Source organism: Podarcis tiliguerta (genome assembly GCF_965153285.1).
Source record: "Podarcis tiliguerta genome assembly, chromosome: 2".
NCBI classification, from domain to species: domain Eukaryota; kingdom Metazoa; phylum Chordata; class Lepidosauria; order Squamata; family Lacertidae; genus Podarcis; species Podarcis tiliguerta.
In genome coordinates this window covers 56,839,610-56,853,904 of record NC_139535.1, presented here as the reverse complement: position 1 = coordinate 56,853,904, position 14,295 = coordinate 56,839,610, and the positions used below count along the sequence as shown (strand labels likewise).

Sequence of the window (14,295 nt, the reverse complement as noted above, 5' to 3'; positions counted from 1 at the left end):
CTCCGGAGTAGGAGAAAACAAGCATGCTCCATCTTTCATGTGACAGCCCTTGAGACATTTGAAGATGATTATCATATCTCCTCTCGGTCTCCTCTTTTCCAGGCTAACATACCCAACTTCCTCAACCATTTCTCATAAGGCTTGGTTTCCAGAACCCTGATCAACTTGGTCACCCTCCTCTGCACATATTCCAGCTTGTCAACATCCTTATTAAATGATGCCCAGAACTGGACACAGTACTCCACATGTGGTCCGATCAAGGCAGAATAGAGTGGTACTATTACTTCACTTGATCTGTACACTATACCTCTTTTGATACAGCCTAGAATAGCATTAGCTTTTTTGCTGCTATATCACTCTGTTGTGATCTACTAAGGCTCCTAGATCCTTTTCACTTGTACTACTGGCAATCTATCTTATATTTGTGCAGATGGTTATTCCTGCGTAAGTGTAGAACTTTATATTTGTGCCTAATAAAATACAGTTTGTTCGTTTGGGCCCAGTTCTCCAGTCTGTTAAGTTCATCTTGAATCCTGATTCTGTCTTCTGCAGTATTAGCAGGAGTACCAGAGTAAAATCCAGGCTGGAGAAGAATTTGAGGGCCTTAATGCTTACATATTTGTGTGCTGTTGCACTCAGATCCTGCTTGCAGGTTTCCTAAGACATCTGGTTGGTCACTGTGAGAACTAGATGCTGGATTAAATGGTTCCACTCTTTCCTCCAGAATAAGCATGTAGGAAAGGAAAACTTACAGGGACAAAGAAAGTAGAAGACTTCCAAAAACAGAAGACAACTTGTGATAGCTTGTGTTCAGTTTAGTATGAATGTTTCATGTTTCATTGTTGACTTGCATGGATCATTGTATATTTTCAGAATATAATACTGTAATCTTTTTTTCATTCACCTGCTGCCATCTCCTGGTGATGTTAGTACCTGGCTCTCTTAATTTTCAGTAGCTAATACCTTTGCTGTTCTTTGCATATCTCCATACATCCATCAGCAACTATTATGGTCTGAGGGTAAGCACACTTTGGCACAAAGAGCAGGTGGAAGGTGAGCCTCTCGCCTATGAGTGACCATGATGCAATTTGATAGGTTGCAGGCTGTCTGGGCCAGTACCATGGGGCTTACTCTGAGGGGAAGTATGTGTAGGCTAGGATTGCAACCTTAATCTTCCATAAAATAAGGAGAGATATAACCAGGGGGGACTGCTGGATTCCACTCCAGGAGAAGCAGGCCAATAATTCAGATTTCACTGAACCTTCAGATTCCACCCCCCCCCCATTTGTATATCCAGACAAATGGAAAGATTGTAGGTTTGGGAACTGAAGGAAATACCTGAACATCTTAAAAGTTTAGAGAAACCTGATCTAGACTTCCTTTCTGATCTGAAATATGTTTGTCTCCTAAATATACAATCTAAATTGCATTGTGATAAATGGCAGATTCTGGAGATTTGCAAAAAAAACCAAAGGCTTAACATTTATCAAACAGGCAAAGAAATACTAAGGGCTAAAGCAGCAGCAGCACAGCTGTTCCCTTCAAAGTAAAGGGTATGACTTATATGTTTTCCTTGCAATAAAGCAAATGGGTCAGCTGGTTGTTGGCTGATACCAGTGGATGCACACAGAGAGAAAATACACAGCATTATCGTAGAAGAGCACACATAACTTACTGCCTCTGTGGAGTTCCGTGGGTGCCAGTCACAAAATGACTGCTGTTCTACCAACTATCCCTCAGGTTAGGTGTGTGGCATAAGCTCCAATATCTGCCACATCTTAAAAAGCCAAAGCAGAGACAGGACCACAAAACGTTGCAGGTATGCCACCACCATTTGCCACTTCCATCTTGGGGAGGTGCCTACATCAGCTAGTGCCACACTCACTCATAAAGATAAGTGCATTGCACCTTTTTGCACCTTGCTTCTGCTCAGAACAAAAGGGAGGATAGGTGTCCAGTCCTGGCATCTGATGAAATATGGGCATGCTTAAGGGGTGTGTGAGTTCAATGTAGTCTCTCATGCATTGTGGATTTCTTAGCATATATTTATTGAGATGGTGCCTTCAGGAGTCAGGTTGGTGTCCCCTGGTATAAGGCATTTGCATACATCCGAAGGCTTAAGTAATGAGATTAAACCCACCTCCTGTTTACGAGAGAAGCTAGTGTGCACCATTATTTCCTTCTGTCCTGCTTGCACAAGCCCTTTCTTGGCATAATCACATGCCAGCAGTAAAATGTGATGTGAGCAGGAACTAAAACGATTTAAAAGCATGGGGAGAATTAGTTCTGGGTGACACCAATAAGGAAGAACTGATTATTGTTGGCCTCTGTCTGTCTTGAGAAACAGTGGAGTGTGCCTCGGCGGGGTGGGTGGGTGAAGTCAAACTGCTGTGTTAGCAGCACTGATGTGACCTCCCTGGAGGAAAAGACTGGGCAGTGTGCATGGAGGTCCTGTGCTGCCCAGATAACAAGGCCCCACTCTTGGCCTTGCTGATATGGTCCAAAGGAAAGGAAAGTGTTATGTTTGGCACCAGATTGGCTGCAGCAGTTGTCACAAGGTGGTGTCACCCAACTGACTTTGGGACTCCACTTCCTAGCCTTTTCTTCTCCCAAAGATGTCCCGCAAGGAGTTTAGGATCAGAGTTTTCCTTCTCCTACATGGGCTAACTTCCCAGGTTGGCAAGCCCCTCCTATCCCTCTATAGCCCTTGCAGAAACCATCTTCTTGACTATTGAACCACTATTGGTTTCATCTGCTTAACCCGCCAGAGTCTGTCTTTGCATGCAGAGGAAGTCCCTGTCTCACTGAGGGTTTGAGACCCATTGGCTACCTCACCTGGTTTAGCTGGCCAGTCAAAGCCATTCCTGTGTGGCCACTGTCACATGCTGATAGCTTCTGGGAGCCACAGGTACAGGGTAGGGACCAAAGGTGGATGAGCTACCCCAGAAGGAACACCAGAAGTACTATCACTTCCCTAACACCCCATACACCTCACACAATTCTGAGTGACACCAGCAGGGAAATGAAATGAAGAAGCTATGACTAGTTCCAGTTTTATATATAGGTTACTAGCAGCATAGTGCTAAGAAAATCTTGTTCCTTCTAATCCAGTCTCTGCAGCTTATTTGTGATCTTGAAAATGCTATGTAAAGCTTCAGTTGTCAAGCGTCTAGGGTGTGCACTTAAAATGACATAAAGTGAGGAGTATTTCTTCAGATGCACAAACTGAAATGCACCCATCAAAACAGGGGAAACTGTTCCCAAGGGCATATCCAAAGAACCTATGCTGAAAGGGTCCAAGTCAGGAGAAAAACTAATCATTTTATTAGCAAAGTGTTTGAAAACAGGTCACAGTTGGCTACTGAAGCTCTTCTCCCATCTCTGTTGCGACCAAGATTTAGCAAACGGTTAAGCAGCCAGGTCACATGAGATCAATTAGTGAAGAATAGATCACTGGACCATTGCTCTTGTTTTCCCTTCCTATAAGATACTCTTTGAACTTATTTTCATACCATAACACAAAAAGGCAGGCTGGAGTTCTGAACAATCCCACATTCTTTCTCTGTCTCGGTATGCTTTATTTCATTTCAAGCAAGCAGCATCCCGGGAGGCCTGTCTGAAATCAATCCTCACTCAGAGCAATTACTTTGCACTGGCTGTTAAGTGCTGTACAGTAAATACATGATGCTTCCATTGCTAAATTGGCATGTAATCTCATTTGGCTGGTAAACACTCAATGTAAATGCATAAATAGTCATTCATTTAAATGACTGTGTGCTTAAGGCTGGACACACTACCTCCTATTTAATATAGGCTTCTTGGCTGCAAATGTGGGGCACAAAGACACGCCCGGTGAAATATATTGCCTTGTTTTATTCATGTCCCCCCCCCCCCAGGTACTGCCATGCACCACCATCATTCCAGGTTCAGTATGCTCTCTCCTCCCCCCATGACCACACTTTCTTTGGAACACTGCCCTTTCTAAAACCTGTTTGCAGCATGATTACCTCCTGCTTTGGTGGCATTTATTTGTTTATTTTTAAAACAGCCTCCTCCATCCTACAAGCAAGGTAAAGATAAGGGACCCCTGGACAGTTAAGTCCAGTCCAAGGCAACTATGGGGTTGTGGCGCTCATCTCACTTCAGGCCAAGGGAGCCAGCGTTTGTTCACAGACAGTTTTCCGGGTCATGTGGCCAGCATGACTAAACCGCTTCTGGTGCAACGGAACACCGTGACAGAAACCAGAGCCCACGGAAACACCATTTACCTTCCCACCGTAGTGGTACCTGTTCATCTACTTGCACTGGCATGCTTTCAAACTGCTAGGTTGGCAGGTGCTGGGACTGAGCAACGGGAGCTCACCCCATTGCGCGGATTCGAACCGCTGACCTTCTGATCAGCAAGCCCAAGAGGCTCAGTGGTTTAGACCACAGTGCCGTGTGTGCACAGTGGTATCTGATGCTGAACCCACCAGACCAAGCTCCCCACCACCTTGCTCCTCCACCTCTTCACACCTTGCAACAAGATGTGGCATTGGAAAGCTAGGATAGTAATGCAGCTCCGCCCACTCTGCTGACTGCTAAAGGCTGTCAACCAATCATGTTTGGATCAGGTGATGACAGCAATCCAATCAAACCAAACTGGTGACATGGTGATGACCTCACTAGTTCCAAAAGGAAGGAAACTTTTTTTAAATGAATTGAATTGAAGCAGCAACTGTGAACACTGAACAGCAATTATTTTAGCACTGAAAGCTGAACCCTGTGACAATTCAGTGCAGAATTAAGTCACTGTTTTGTGCTTCAGAGCACACCCCCTTTCTGCAAACACTTTCACTAATTGAATTTAGCAATTATGGCTCTGTGCTCAGCTAATTAAGAATAACTGTCTTGTCTTCCCAAGCACCTGTTGTTAACGCTTTGATCTCCACTTCTCTAGGGATTCGTGAGATAAAAATCAAAGGGCTGTAGGAAAGCTAATTAACTGATTAGCCAACCAACATGATCCTGTTGCATGGATGAGACAGCACAGATATACTGTTAGCCAAGTAATGTTTTAGAACTAGTCAAAAGTGGAGTTTCCAACTTTTAAAAAGAAAATATTCATGATTATTAATAGCAATAGGATTACTTTCAAGCAAGGCTTTTTGAATATGAAACATTATGTTCGATAATTTTCAGAATAAGTGTGTTCTATTATCCTCACTTTATTCTTTCATACAAAGCTATCTTATAATGTTTTATACCTTATAGTCAAGTCACTAGTCCATCTAGCATAGGAATATTTACACTGTGAGCGACAGCATCTTTCAAAGCCTCAGATCTGTCCCACCCCTGTATCCTAAGACTCTTTTAACTGGAGACGCCAGGACCTGATCCTACAATCTGACATTTATCCTAATTGGCAATCCTAATTCCCTGACCTGGCCGCCTTGTGTGCACACCTAAAAGGTTTTTTAAAAAACAGCAACAATGAAAGTGTTGTAATATTTCCTTGACAAATGCCTGCCATGTCTTTTTCCATGTAGTTAAACCAAATTGATTAAAATGCTGGTAGAGCTACAAGACAGGTGGGAATGCGGAAAGGCGAGACTCAAAGGAAGAACAAAGTGTTATTGTCAAGTCTTGTACCTATATTGGACTCACAGGGACTACACAGGTGCATAGTAAATAAAAAGGGAAGGGAACGAAGCCTTTCTAGATGCTAAGCCACTGATAACATGACACCTGGTGGCAAATATTTGTATAGGGTGTTTGATTATTAGGTGGCTGCTGCAAACCGACACATTTATCTCTTGCCAAACTTTAATAAACTAATCGAGTTATACCAGGATTACAGGCTGCCCACCTTCTGCCTACATCTTACCTGTTCCAAATTTTGCCCTGTGAAATGTGCAGGTGGTATCTCTGCCATGTTGACAAAGCCAAATACCTCTGCAAGGGCTGCTGGACTCAGGTCTTGTCTTGCTTGTGGGCACCCCATAGGCATTTTGTTGGCCACAGTGAGAGCAGATACCAGACTATGAGGAGCCCTTGCCCCAATCCAGCTGGGATCTGCTTATGTTCTTATGTGGTTAAGCATTCGTTACAAATGTCTATGCATGATTTGTGTCTGATAGCAATTAGATAAAGATTGAATGTTGTAAAATCAGTCAAATGCCTTTGACAATTCTATATAGCCCAGTGTGCTTTTGATCTGTTTGCCCCTGCTCTTTGTGAATAATTTTAGCTTGCCCTTTCTATACCATGACACACTCTAGATTACACTTCATAAACCCCTGTTTTGTAGAGGCCCTGGTTCTTGCTACCTCTTGATGGTTGCAGCCTCTCAGCTCATCTGGATTCATTTCAGCCTGGCTTCATCCTTGGTGACAAGGATAGGTTTGATAACCCTAGCTAATGACCTACTCTAGAAACTGCATTGCCTGGGTAGGATGGGACTTGGAGGCACTGTTTAATGCTGCTTCCAGACTTTCTTGAGGGGCAATTCCAGAACCCGGTGCCAGGGTCTACCACTTGCTGCATTGATCTGTGCAGTTTCATTGGTTTGAGTCCTGCCCTCTAGAGCAGGAGAAAACAAGCTTGTTTCAGAAAGTGTGAATTCAGAGGTTCACTGGATCCATTTTCTCCCCCATCACTGTGATAGGTGAATGACACCCAAGTCTATATTTTTTCCCCATCTAGTTCAGAGAAGCTGTGGGCATTCTGCGCCAGTGTATGGAGTCAATAAGGAGCTGGAGGAGGGCTAATCAACTGAAACTTATTCCACAGGATACACAGTCTATAAACAGGTGTTTTAGCCTGTGCTGGGTGGCTCAGCAACCCCTTTGAAAGCACAGGTTCATATTCTAGGGCAGAGGTAGGCAACCTAAGGTCCGCAGGCCGGATGCAGCCCAATCTCCTTCTCAATCTGACCCACGGACAGTCCAGGAATCAGCGTGTTTTTACATGAGTAGAATATGTGCTTTTATTTAAAATGCATCTCTGGGTTATTTGTGGCGCATAGGAATTCATTCATATTTCTTTTCAAAATATAGTCCGGCCCACCACATGGTCTGAGGGACAGTGGACCAGCCCATGGCTGAAAAAGGTTGCTGACCCCTGGTCTAGGGTCCTAGACCCAACTTTAACCCTGGATGATAGCCATGGCAAAAAGTGCCTTTGCCTAGCTTAGTCTAGGTCTAGTTATGCCTGTTTCTGGGGAAGGTAGATCTAGCCCTGGTGATAGATGCCTAAGCCACCATTTGGTTATTCTACCATATATTTGCGTTCTTAACTTGTTATAAGCTGCTTTGAGACTTTTTCCTATAAAAAGCAATGGATTTGTTCATTTATTGAAACTACTGCTTCACTACAATTGTCCTGTATTTGAAAAGTGTTCTGAAACTTCAGAAGGAGCTCATATCAGGAGCGTGCCATTTCCACTGCTGCAACAACCACATCTCCTCCCTACATGTTTCTGGACCCAGTTCAAAGTGCCAGTGATGACAAGGATATCTGAAGGACTGTTTCTTCCCATATAAGCCTTCCTGTCATTACCATTTGCAGAGGCCCAACCCCACCTTTGTTTGGAAAAATGGGAGATGTCTTTTTCTCTCTTCCGCTTAGCTTTGGAAACCTTGCCTAGGGAAGTGCGTTTTGCCCCTTTCTTTGGGGGTTTTGCAGTGGAGCACAAAGACCCTCCTTCTTATCTAGACTGCATCATTTGGCCTTGGCAAAGCAGTTGGCTTGCAACCCTTCTGTTTCTCAATTCTTTTTCATTTGCTGGCTTGATATGTTTCTTGGCTATTCTCATACTTGTTCAACCATATTCAATCATTCCTGTCATTAGAAGCCTTGGACGTGTTCTCCATTTGTATGCTCAAGTCATACTTTGGAAAACGCAATATATTTTCCTCTTGGTCTATGCTTCCCTCTTGGCTCTCTCGTGGCATCCCAAGCTGCCTCCATCAAGGAGGAATGCCACATGATAACAAAGGCTGCTTCACACAGTGCAACAAAAGATCAATGGCGCCCTATGTTCCCTTTGCAGGCCAAACACTCCTCTGTGGTAATGTCTGAAGCTTTGAAAAGCCCAAGATCTTTTGCTGCCTGAGGCAAAGGACAAAATGGCACCTTCCCAGCACCCTGCCCCCTTCCATGTTCCAAAATCCACCAGGCTGGTAGCTGAAACTGAGATTTCATGTGCACCATACATTTAAAGCACTATTATGTCCACTTTAAATAGTCATGGCTTCCCTCAAGGAATCCTGGGAAGTGAAGGAAGGGTGTGGAAGTTGTTAGGAGACCCCTATTCCCTTCACAGACTTCCCAGGGAAGAGGAATTGACTGCTAAACCACTTTGAGAATTGTAGCTCCCTGGGAGGAATAGGTGTTTCCTAACAACTCGCAGCATGCTTAACAAACTACTGTTCCCAGGATTCTTTGGGGGAAGCTGTGACTGTGTAAAGTAGTATGATAGTGCTTTAAATGTATTGTGAAGATAGGGCCTATCAGTGTTTCTCAAACTTGGGTTCTCAGCTGTTCGTGCACTACAAATCCCATCATCCCTAACCCCTGGTCCTGCTAGCTAGGGGTGATGGGAGTTGTAGTCCAAGAACAGCTGAGGACCCAGGTTTGAGAAACACTTTCTTCAATACTGGTAATGGGACAGCACCTCCCAATGCATCTGAGGGCAGTAGGCTAAATTAGGGGCCAAAGAGAAGGCCAAATGTCACACACAGCTCTGATCGCTCCTTGTGCCTTTTGCACCTGCCACCTGAGGTGGTTGTCTCATGCTAGTACTGGCCCTGAGAAGAGCATTCTCTCTGCCTACAAAAATACAGTAAACATGTCAAAGAACACCTTGGCTTGTCACGGTTATCAGAACTTTTAATATTTAATCTTGCCAATGCTGTTAGTCATTTGTTTCTGTTTTAATATGGCCTTGGGTGAGTCAATAGAAAGCTGCCATATAAACTGTTGACAATAAAACAGAGCAGTAAAATATAGTTCCTTTCAATCTTACAGCATGTGTTTATGGCAAGGCTAGAGATATGAAGCAGAGTCAACAGATAATAGTCTGAATTACTTATTGTGGCATTCAAAAGTGGCAGCTTGTATATGAATATGCTCCTTAAAGTGTCCTGGCATTCATGATTTCTAGCATCTAGTTCTGTGACAACACAGATCTTTGAACCCACCCGGACAAATTATCTCATGCGGTTTGTGCTGTGTTGGCTATTACTTCACCACCCTCATTGCCTTCAAAAATACCTTTCCCATAGCACACACTTGTTTGGACAATGACGTCAAGGAGGAGGGGGAGTCTGAGGTGCCACAAACAGGTCATATAAAAATGTTTCTTCTGGAATCTTGAGACATAGCTTCTTCCAAAGGATTATTCTTTTAACATCAATAAGCAGCTCTACAATGAAAATAACTAGCACATTCCTTCTCCTTGCAGTGGGGATCTTCTGTTCCTCAGGTAAGGGCTACATAGAATTCATGTCTTTTTCCTTTCAGATGCTAAAATCCCCAGTATAATTGTTCAGTCAATTTCCTATATGCTCCTGACAAAGGAGAGTATAGGAAAACATGCACCTCTATGATGGGACAGAGTCTCATTTTGAGGCTGAGGGAAAGAAGAACAGAGAGAAAAGGTATTTGAGTGACTTTGATGAGAACTAAAAAGGAACCAGATCTACGTATTAGATCTTCTCCAGATTTTGTATTGCAGTTCTCCAGCCAGGTGTGTGTAAAATTCATATACTATGGTAGTTTCCATTAAAGGAAGCGCATTAGTGAAAATAACATACAAAAATGCATTATGTCACAGGAAATTGCTTCACCAAAACGTCTATATTAGTCAAAATTAAATGTTCTTTTTTAAAAATCCAAGATTTAAAGATCATTCTATTTTTAAGGTCTAAATATGCAGCAGCAGACCTTGACATCTCAAATTTCAGTGGCATCCTGTGTGAAGCCAAAATCTGCTCCCTTGCCTCTCGCTTTGCATTGGACTTCATATCATGGCATCTGCTAAAGCTCCACACCCAGTGTGACCGAACAGGTCACGTTCCCCTAGATCCACCTTTGAAATATGCACCCTTGTCAAATGAATGTATTTTTGTTACATATTTAAATGTTGTTGTTGTTTAAAAAAATAAGACTGATTTGATGCAGCTATAACACAACCAGCCGAGGTTACAGGCTCTGCTAGAAGTAGAGTGGATTTCTAATCAATAATGTTTTTTCTCACATTGTTAGGCAATGCAGAACCTGATGGTGGTAACAGTGAGGCAAGAGAGGTAATGTTGTCTTGATTATTTAAGTGCAGTGCATCCTGCTTTGGTGAAATTTTACCCCACCAATATATGGCAAATGCACTATTGTCACATAAAAGAAGTCAGAACAATACAATGTGTCAGGTACTGACAGTGCTTCCCCCCTTTTTTGGGTAGAAAATGAGGTGCTGGTCACATACATTGATAAAAGAGTCATGGATGCCAGCACAAAATGGCTGCCCTGGGTACTGAGCTGAAATTCAGGCAACCCAAACCTTCTGTCGTTGCCTTCGAGAGGAGTGCACTGAAATCACCTAACTATGTTTCTCTGTGTATTTCCTTACCAATAAACCAGGAGTGGGGAACCTAAGACCTGGGGTTGGATGTGGCCCCCAGGCCTTTATATCTGGCCCCCAGGACTCACTCTAGGCCCATCTCCAGGCTATGCCCAGGAACCCTTGTCATTCACATATTTGGAAATTAGTCAACTGCACAGATGCAAGAGTCTCATCCATTGCCCTGCTCACTATTACCTCTGGCCCTGAGCACCCCTGACATGCACTCCCCATTAATGAATATGGTCCTATGAGTGGAAAAATATTACCCACTGCTGCTATAAACTAGCCACACAGATATTTTACTAAGCATGCTGGCTGGGGCTGATGAGAGTTGAGGTCCAACATTATCTTGACGGTAACAGTTTGAGGAAGGCTGCAGTAAAGAAACTCTTGCCAAACAAACTAGGGTTGATAACCTCAAAAGGCAGCAGCTTTTACTGGGAAACAAATGCCATAGCATACAATGCTTCGGTAGCTATCACGCCAATGTCTAAATTTCTATGCCATTCTTCACTCTGCTTCCTCAACTTAACCTTCATTCTCCAGTATCTTCGTTCTTCAATATCATCCTCTATTAAAGAATACTAGAACCGACTCTACCATTAGGCAGCGTGAGGCAGCTACCTCGGGCAGTTGATTTTGTCATGAAAGGGGAGCAAATGTATTGTTCTTGGATTTTTACTGCCAGAAAGGGGGAAGGTGGTTGTGAGATTTTCTTGCCTCGGGTACTGTTCATGGGTACTAAGGCTAGACTTGGGGAGAGTGGCACCCTTTGTAACTGCATTTCGAGTAAGCAAAATGTCTTACAGCAACTTTGAGGAATATAAATTTAAACGATTGTTGCTGTTCCAGATACTGAACTGTACAGCTTTTATTCTACAGCCAGCCTGTGAACTTTATGAAACACCAGGATGCCCTAGAAATTTTGATCCCGTCTGTGGCACTGACCAAGTGACCTATCCCAATGAGTGTACCTTGTGCAGTACAAATCAGTAAGTATCTGTTTTTCCTTCACCACTTAGTTTCTTCAAGGGAACCTGTTTTCTTTAGGCCTTTGGCCATCTTTCAAGCCTCTTAAGTAGATAGGAGTGCCAGTAGGTCCCATAGGGAAAGAAGGGATACCTTCAAATCCCTCCTTTCAATCTGTGTGGTCACCCCTCCTGTGAACAGAAGCATCCCCTAAGAGGTACAATGCTCACATCATAAAGATTACCCACACCCACACTCCAAAACAGAGCAGCAACATATATATCAGTCATAAAGTAATTCAAATACTTTAAATTGCTACTTGCTCTGGTATATGGCGTAGTGCTGGATTATCCTCTTTAAATGGGTCCTGCTGAAAGGTGGGCTATCTGGCCAATGTAGCCTGATGGCAGATGCATCCTAATTCACTTAGGTTCTTGTAGTATTTTTAATATAACATTTTGTATTGGTTTTACATGATTTTATACATTTTAACTTTAACCATTTCAAACATTAAAATAAAAGGTTCTTTTGAACCTTTGGACCTCCTTCCCTCCCTCTATGGGTTCCATATTTAAGATTTAAGTTTTCTGCATCCTTTTCCTTTATCCATCTGTTAGATATCTATAGTTACCATATTTAATTCCACATTACAAGTGTCATTACATCCCTGCCAATGATTTTAACTGTTTAACTGCCTTTTAACTAAATTAAGAATTTACTCCAGTCTTTTAAAAATAATTGATCTTCCTGGTTTCTGATCTTCCCCGTCAGTTTCACCATCTCTGCACACTCCATCGGTTTTGTCTGCCATTCTTCTCTTGTTGGTACTTCTCCTTCCTTCCATCTCTGGGCTAGGTTCTCCTAGTATTTTTAGTCCCAACAGCAAGATGGAAACAGTAGTTCTGAAGAAGCATCGTGAGGAACAGAAATGGGAGATTGAAGAGAGCTTGTTCCAACATCAGAGGCAGATCCACACCATACATTTAATGCATATCCAACACATATTTATAGTAGAGGATTTGCTCTTCAAAGAATCCTGGCAACTGTGCTTTGTTAAGGGCAGCTCTCTGTGAGAAGGAAACAACATTAGCATGTGGCAATAAGCTGGGGTTCTGCCCAGTAGAAAGGGTATTGCTGACACCTACAAACCAAATTTTCACGTTCCACACTCACTTTCTGAAAATTTGCACTCCCTTCTCCTGCTGCACATCTGCATGGGTGGTTGTGAGAGGTTCCAAAGCAGTATGGAAGATGACTCAGGAACTGCAAAGGTGCAGGAATAAACAAAAACAGTCTCCCTCTTTCTATTAGAACAGGGATTGAGTGGCTCTCCAGATGTTATTGGATGACACTTCCCATCATCCCTTGCTATTGGCCATGGTGAATGAGGTTGATGGGAGATGGAGTCCAGTAACATTTGGAGGGCCGTGTATTCTCCATCCCTGAATTAGCAGGAACGAAAGCCAAATGCCTTCTATCCACAGAAGGACTTATTCCATGAATGGAAAGGCACCTTAGGATCCAAATCAATGTCTCCCCCTCCCTCTTTCTCAAGAATGTGAAGCATTTCATCTAGTGAATTCTGAACATATAGCTGCTCTTGAAGGAACAAGGTCATTTTTTCCGGTCAGTTGGCAGGCTTTATTTGACTCAAGAAAGCGAAAGTCTCCCTTAAGAGCCTTTTCACTGTTTCAGAGACTGTGCAGGCAGTAGCTCCATGTATGCCTGTGCATATGTCACTTTCAGTATTAATACTTCAACAGGAATTTGTATGTGTGAGTAATAAGGATAAGGATGGGGGAGAAAGTTGGTTTTGTTGACATTTTAGGTGAATCTACCTTATTTGAATTTCTCAAAACCCACAGGCAGAAAAACAGTTCTCCTGTGAAAGCCACAGTACTCTGAATTTTGAAACGCAGTTCTCTAGCTCCAAAGTGTGTGGGGAGGGGGACATATGCATAACTTGCAATCAAATGCTGGTGAATTTTCATGAGGACTTGGCAAGTGAGATCCTGCCCAAATTGTAAAATTCTATCTCTTTTAAGTTGTCCATGCCTTGAACTCTAACAGGTGTCAAAACGTATTATTGCACAAATGCATTGGCCTCTGGCCCTAGCAATGCCTATCTGAAATACATATGCTCCGATTCTCACAAGGCATGATTTGGCAACATCTCAACTTTGACCTGGGAGATGAAAGATACTATTCAGTATGCTTTATACCTTTTTTGCAGGCAAAAGAATGTACAAGTCAAAATTAAGAAGGCTGGAATTTGCTGAGAGTGTTGAACATGCATCAGTTTTTTTTGCTGAAGAATTTAGGAGTGGGCTTTCTGGCTTTCTCTGATGAAGATGCACAGAGTTAATAACTGCTTGTTATTCCTATTTTCCAGATTTTATTGTCAATAAAACAACAGCATTGCAGCAATTTAGTTTGGTCATTGTATTTATTCTTGATGGGTAGTTTTTGGCATGTGAAATAAGCAACACTCTTCTACTGAACTATATGACGAAGAGTTTGCACACACATTTTCTGCCGAGTCCTCTTTGTATAATGAACTGCATGCAGGAGGTACTGTATGAATTAGATGGCTATATTTCATAGCATTTGTCTGTAATCACAACAGAACTGGAATGAGCTGCCCACACCATCTGGTGAGATGTTTTTCATTTATTTACTGCCATAAAAGAAACTGTTGTTTCTTCACTTGAATAATTCATAGC

At 42.7% G+C, this 14,295-nt stretch overlaps 1 protein-coding gene across 1 annotated transcript; it reads left to right on the top strand.

The window, feature by feature from the left end:
• The first annotated feature begins 9,269 nt into the window (after nt 1-9,269).
• Nucleotides 9,270-13,999, top strand: LOC310672082 (trypsin inhibitor ClTI-1-like). The gene is made up of 4 exons (XM_083428630.1): nt 9,270-9,466; nt 10,249-10,289; nt 11,486-11,595; nt 13,806-13,999. The coding sequence occupies exons 1-4, from the start codon at nt 9,412-9,414 to the stop codon at nt 13,849-13,851; spliced, it is 252 nt and encodes an 83-aa protein (XP_083284756.1). The 5' UTR covers nt 9,270-9,411; the 3' UTR covers nt 13,852-13,999.
• Nucleotides 14,000-14,295: the final 296 nt, after the last annotated feature.

What these genes read in the sequence shown, in the direction of transcription:
- LOC310672082 (XM_083428630.1), top strand. Translation starts at nt 9,412, where the DNA reads ATGAAAATAACTAGCACATTCCTTCTCCTTGCAGTGGGGATCTTCTGT. An exon ending in GGGGATCTTCTGTTCCTCAG is followed by an intron (nt 9,467 to 10,248) that starts GTAAGGGCTACA and finishes TCACATTGTTAG; the next exon opens with GCAATGCAGAACCTGATGGT. An exon ending in ACCTTGTGCAGTACAAATCA is followed by an intron (nt 11,596 to 13,805) that starts GTAAGTATCTGT and finishes CCTTTTTTGCAG; the next exon opens with GCAAAAGAATGTACAAGTCA.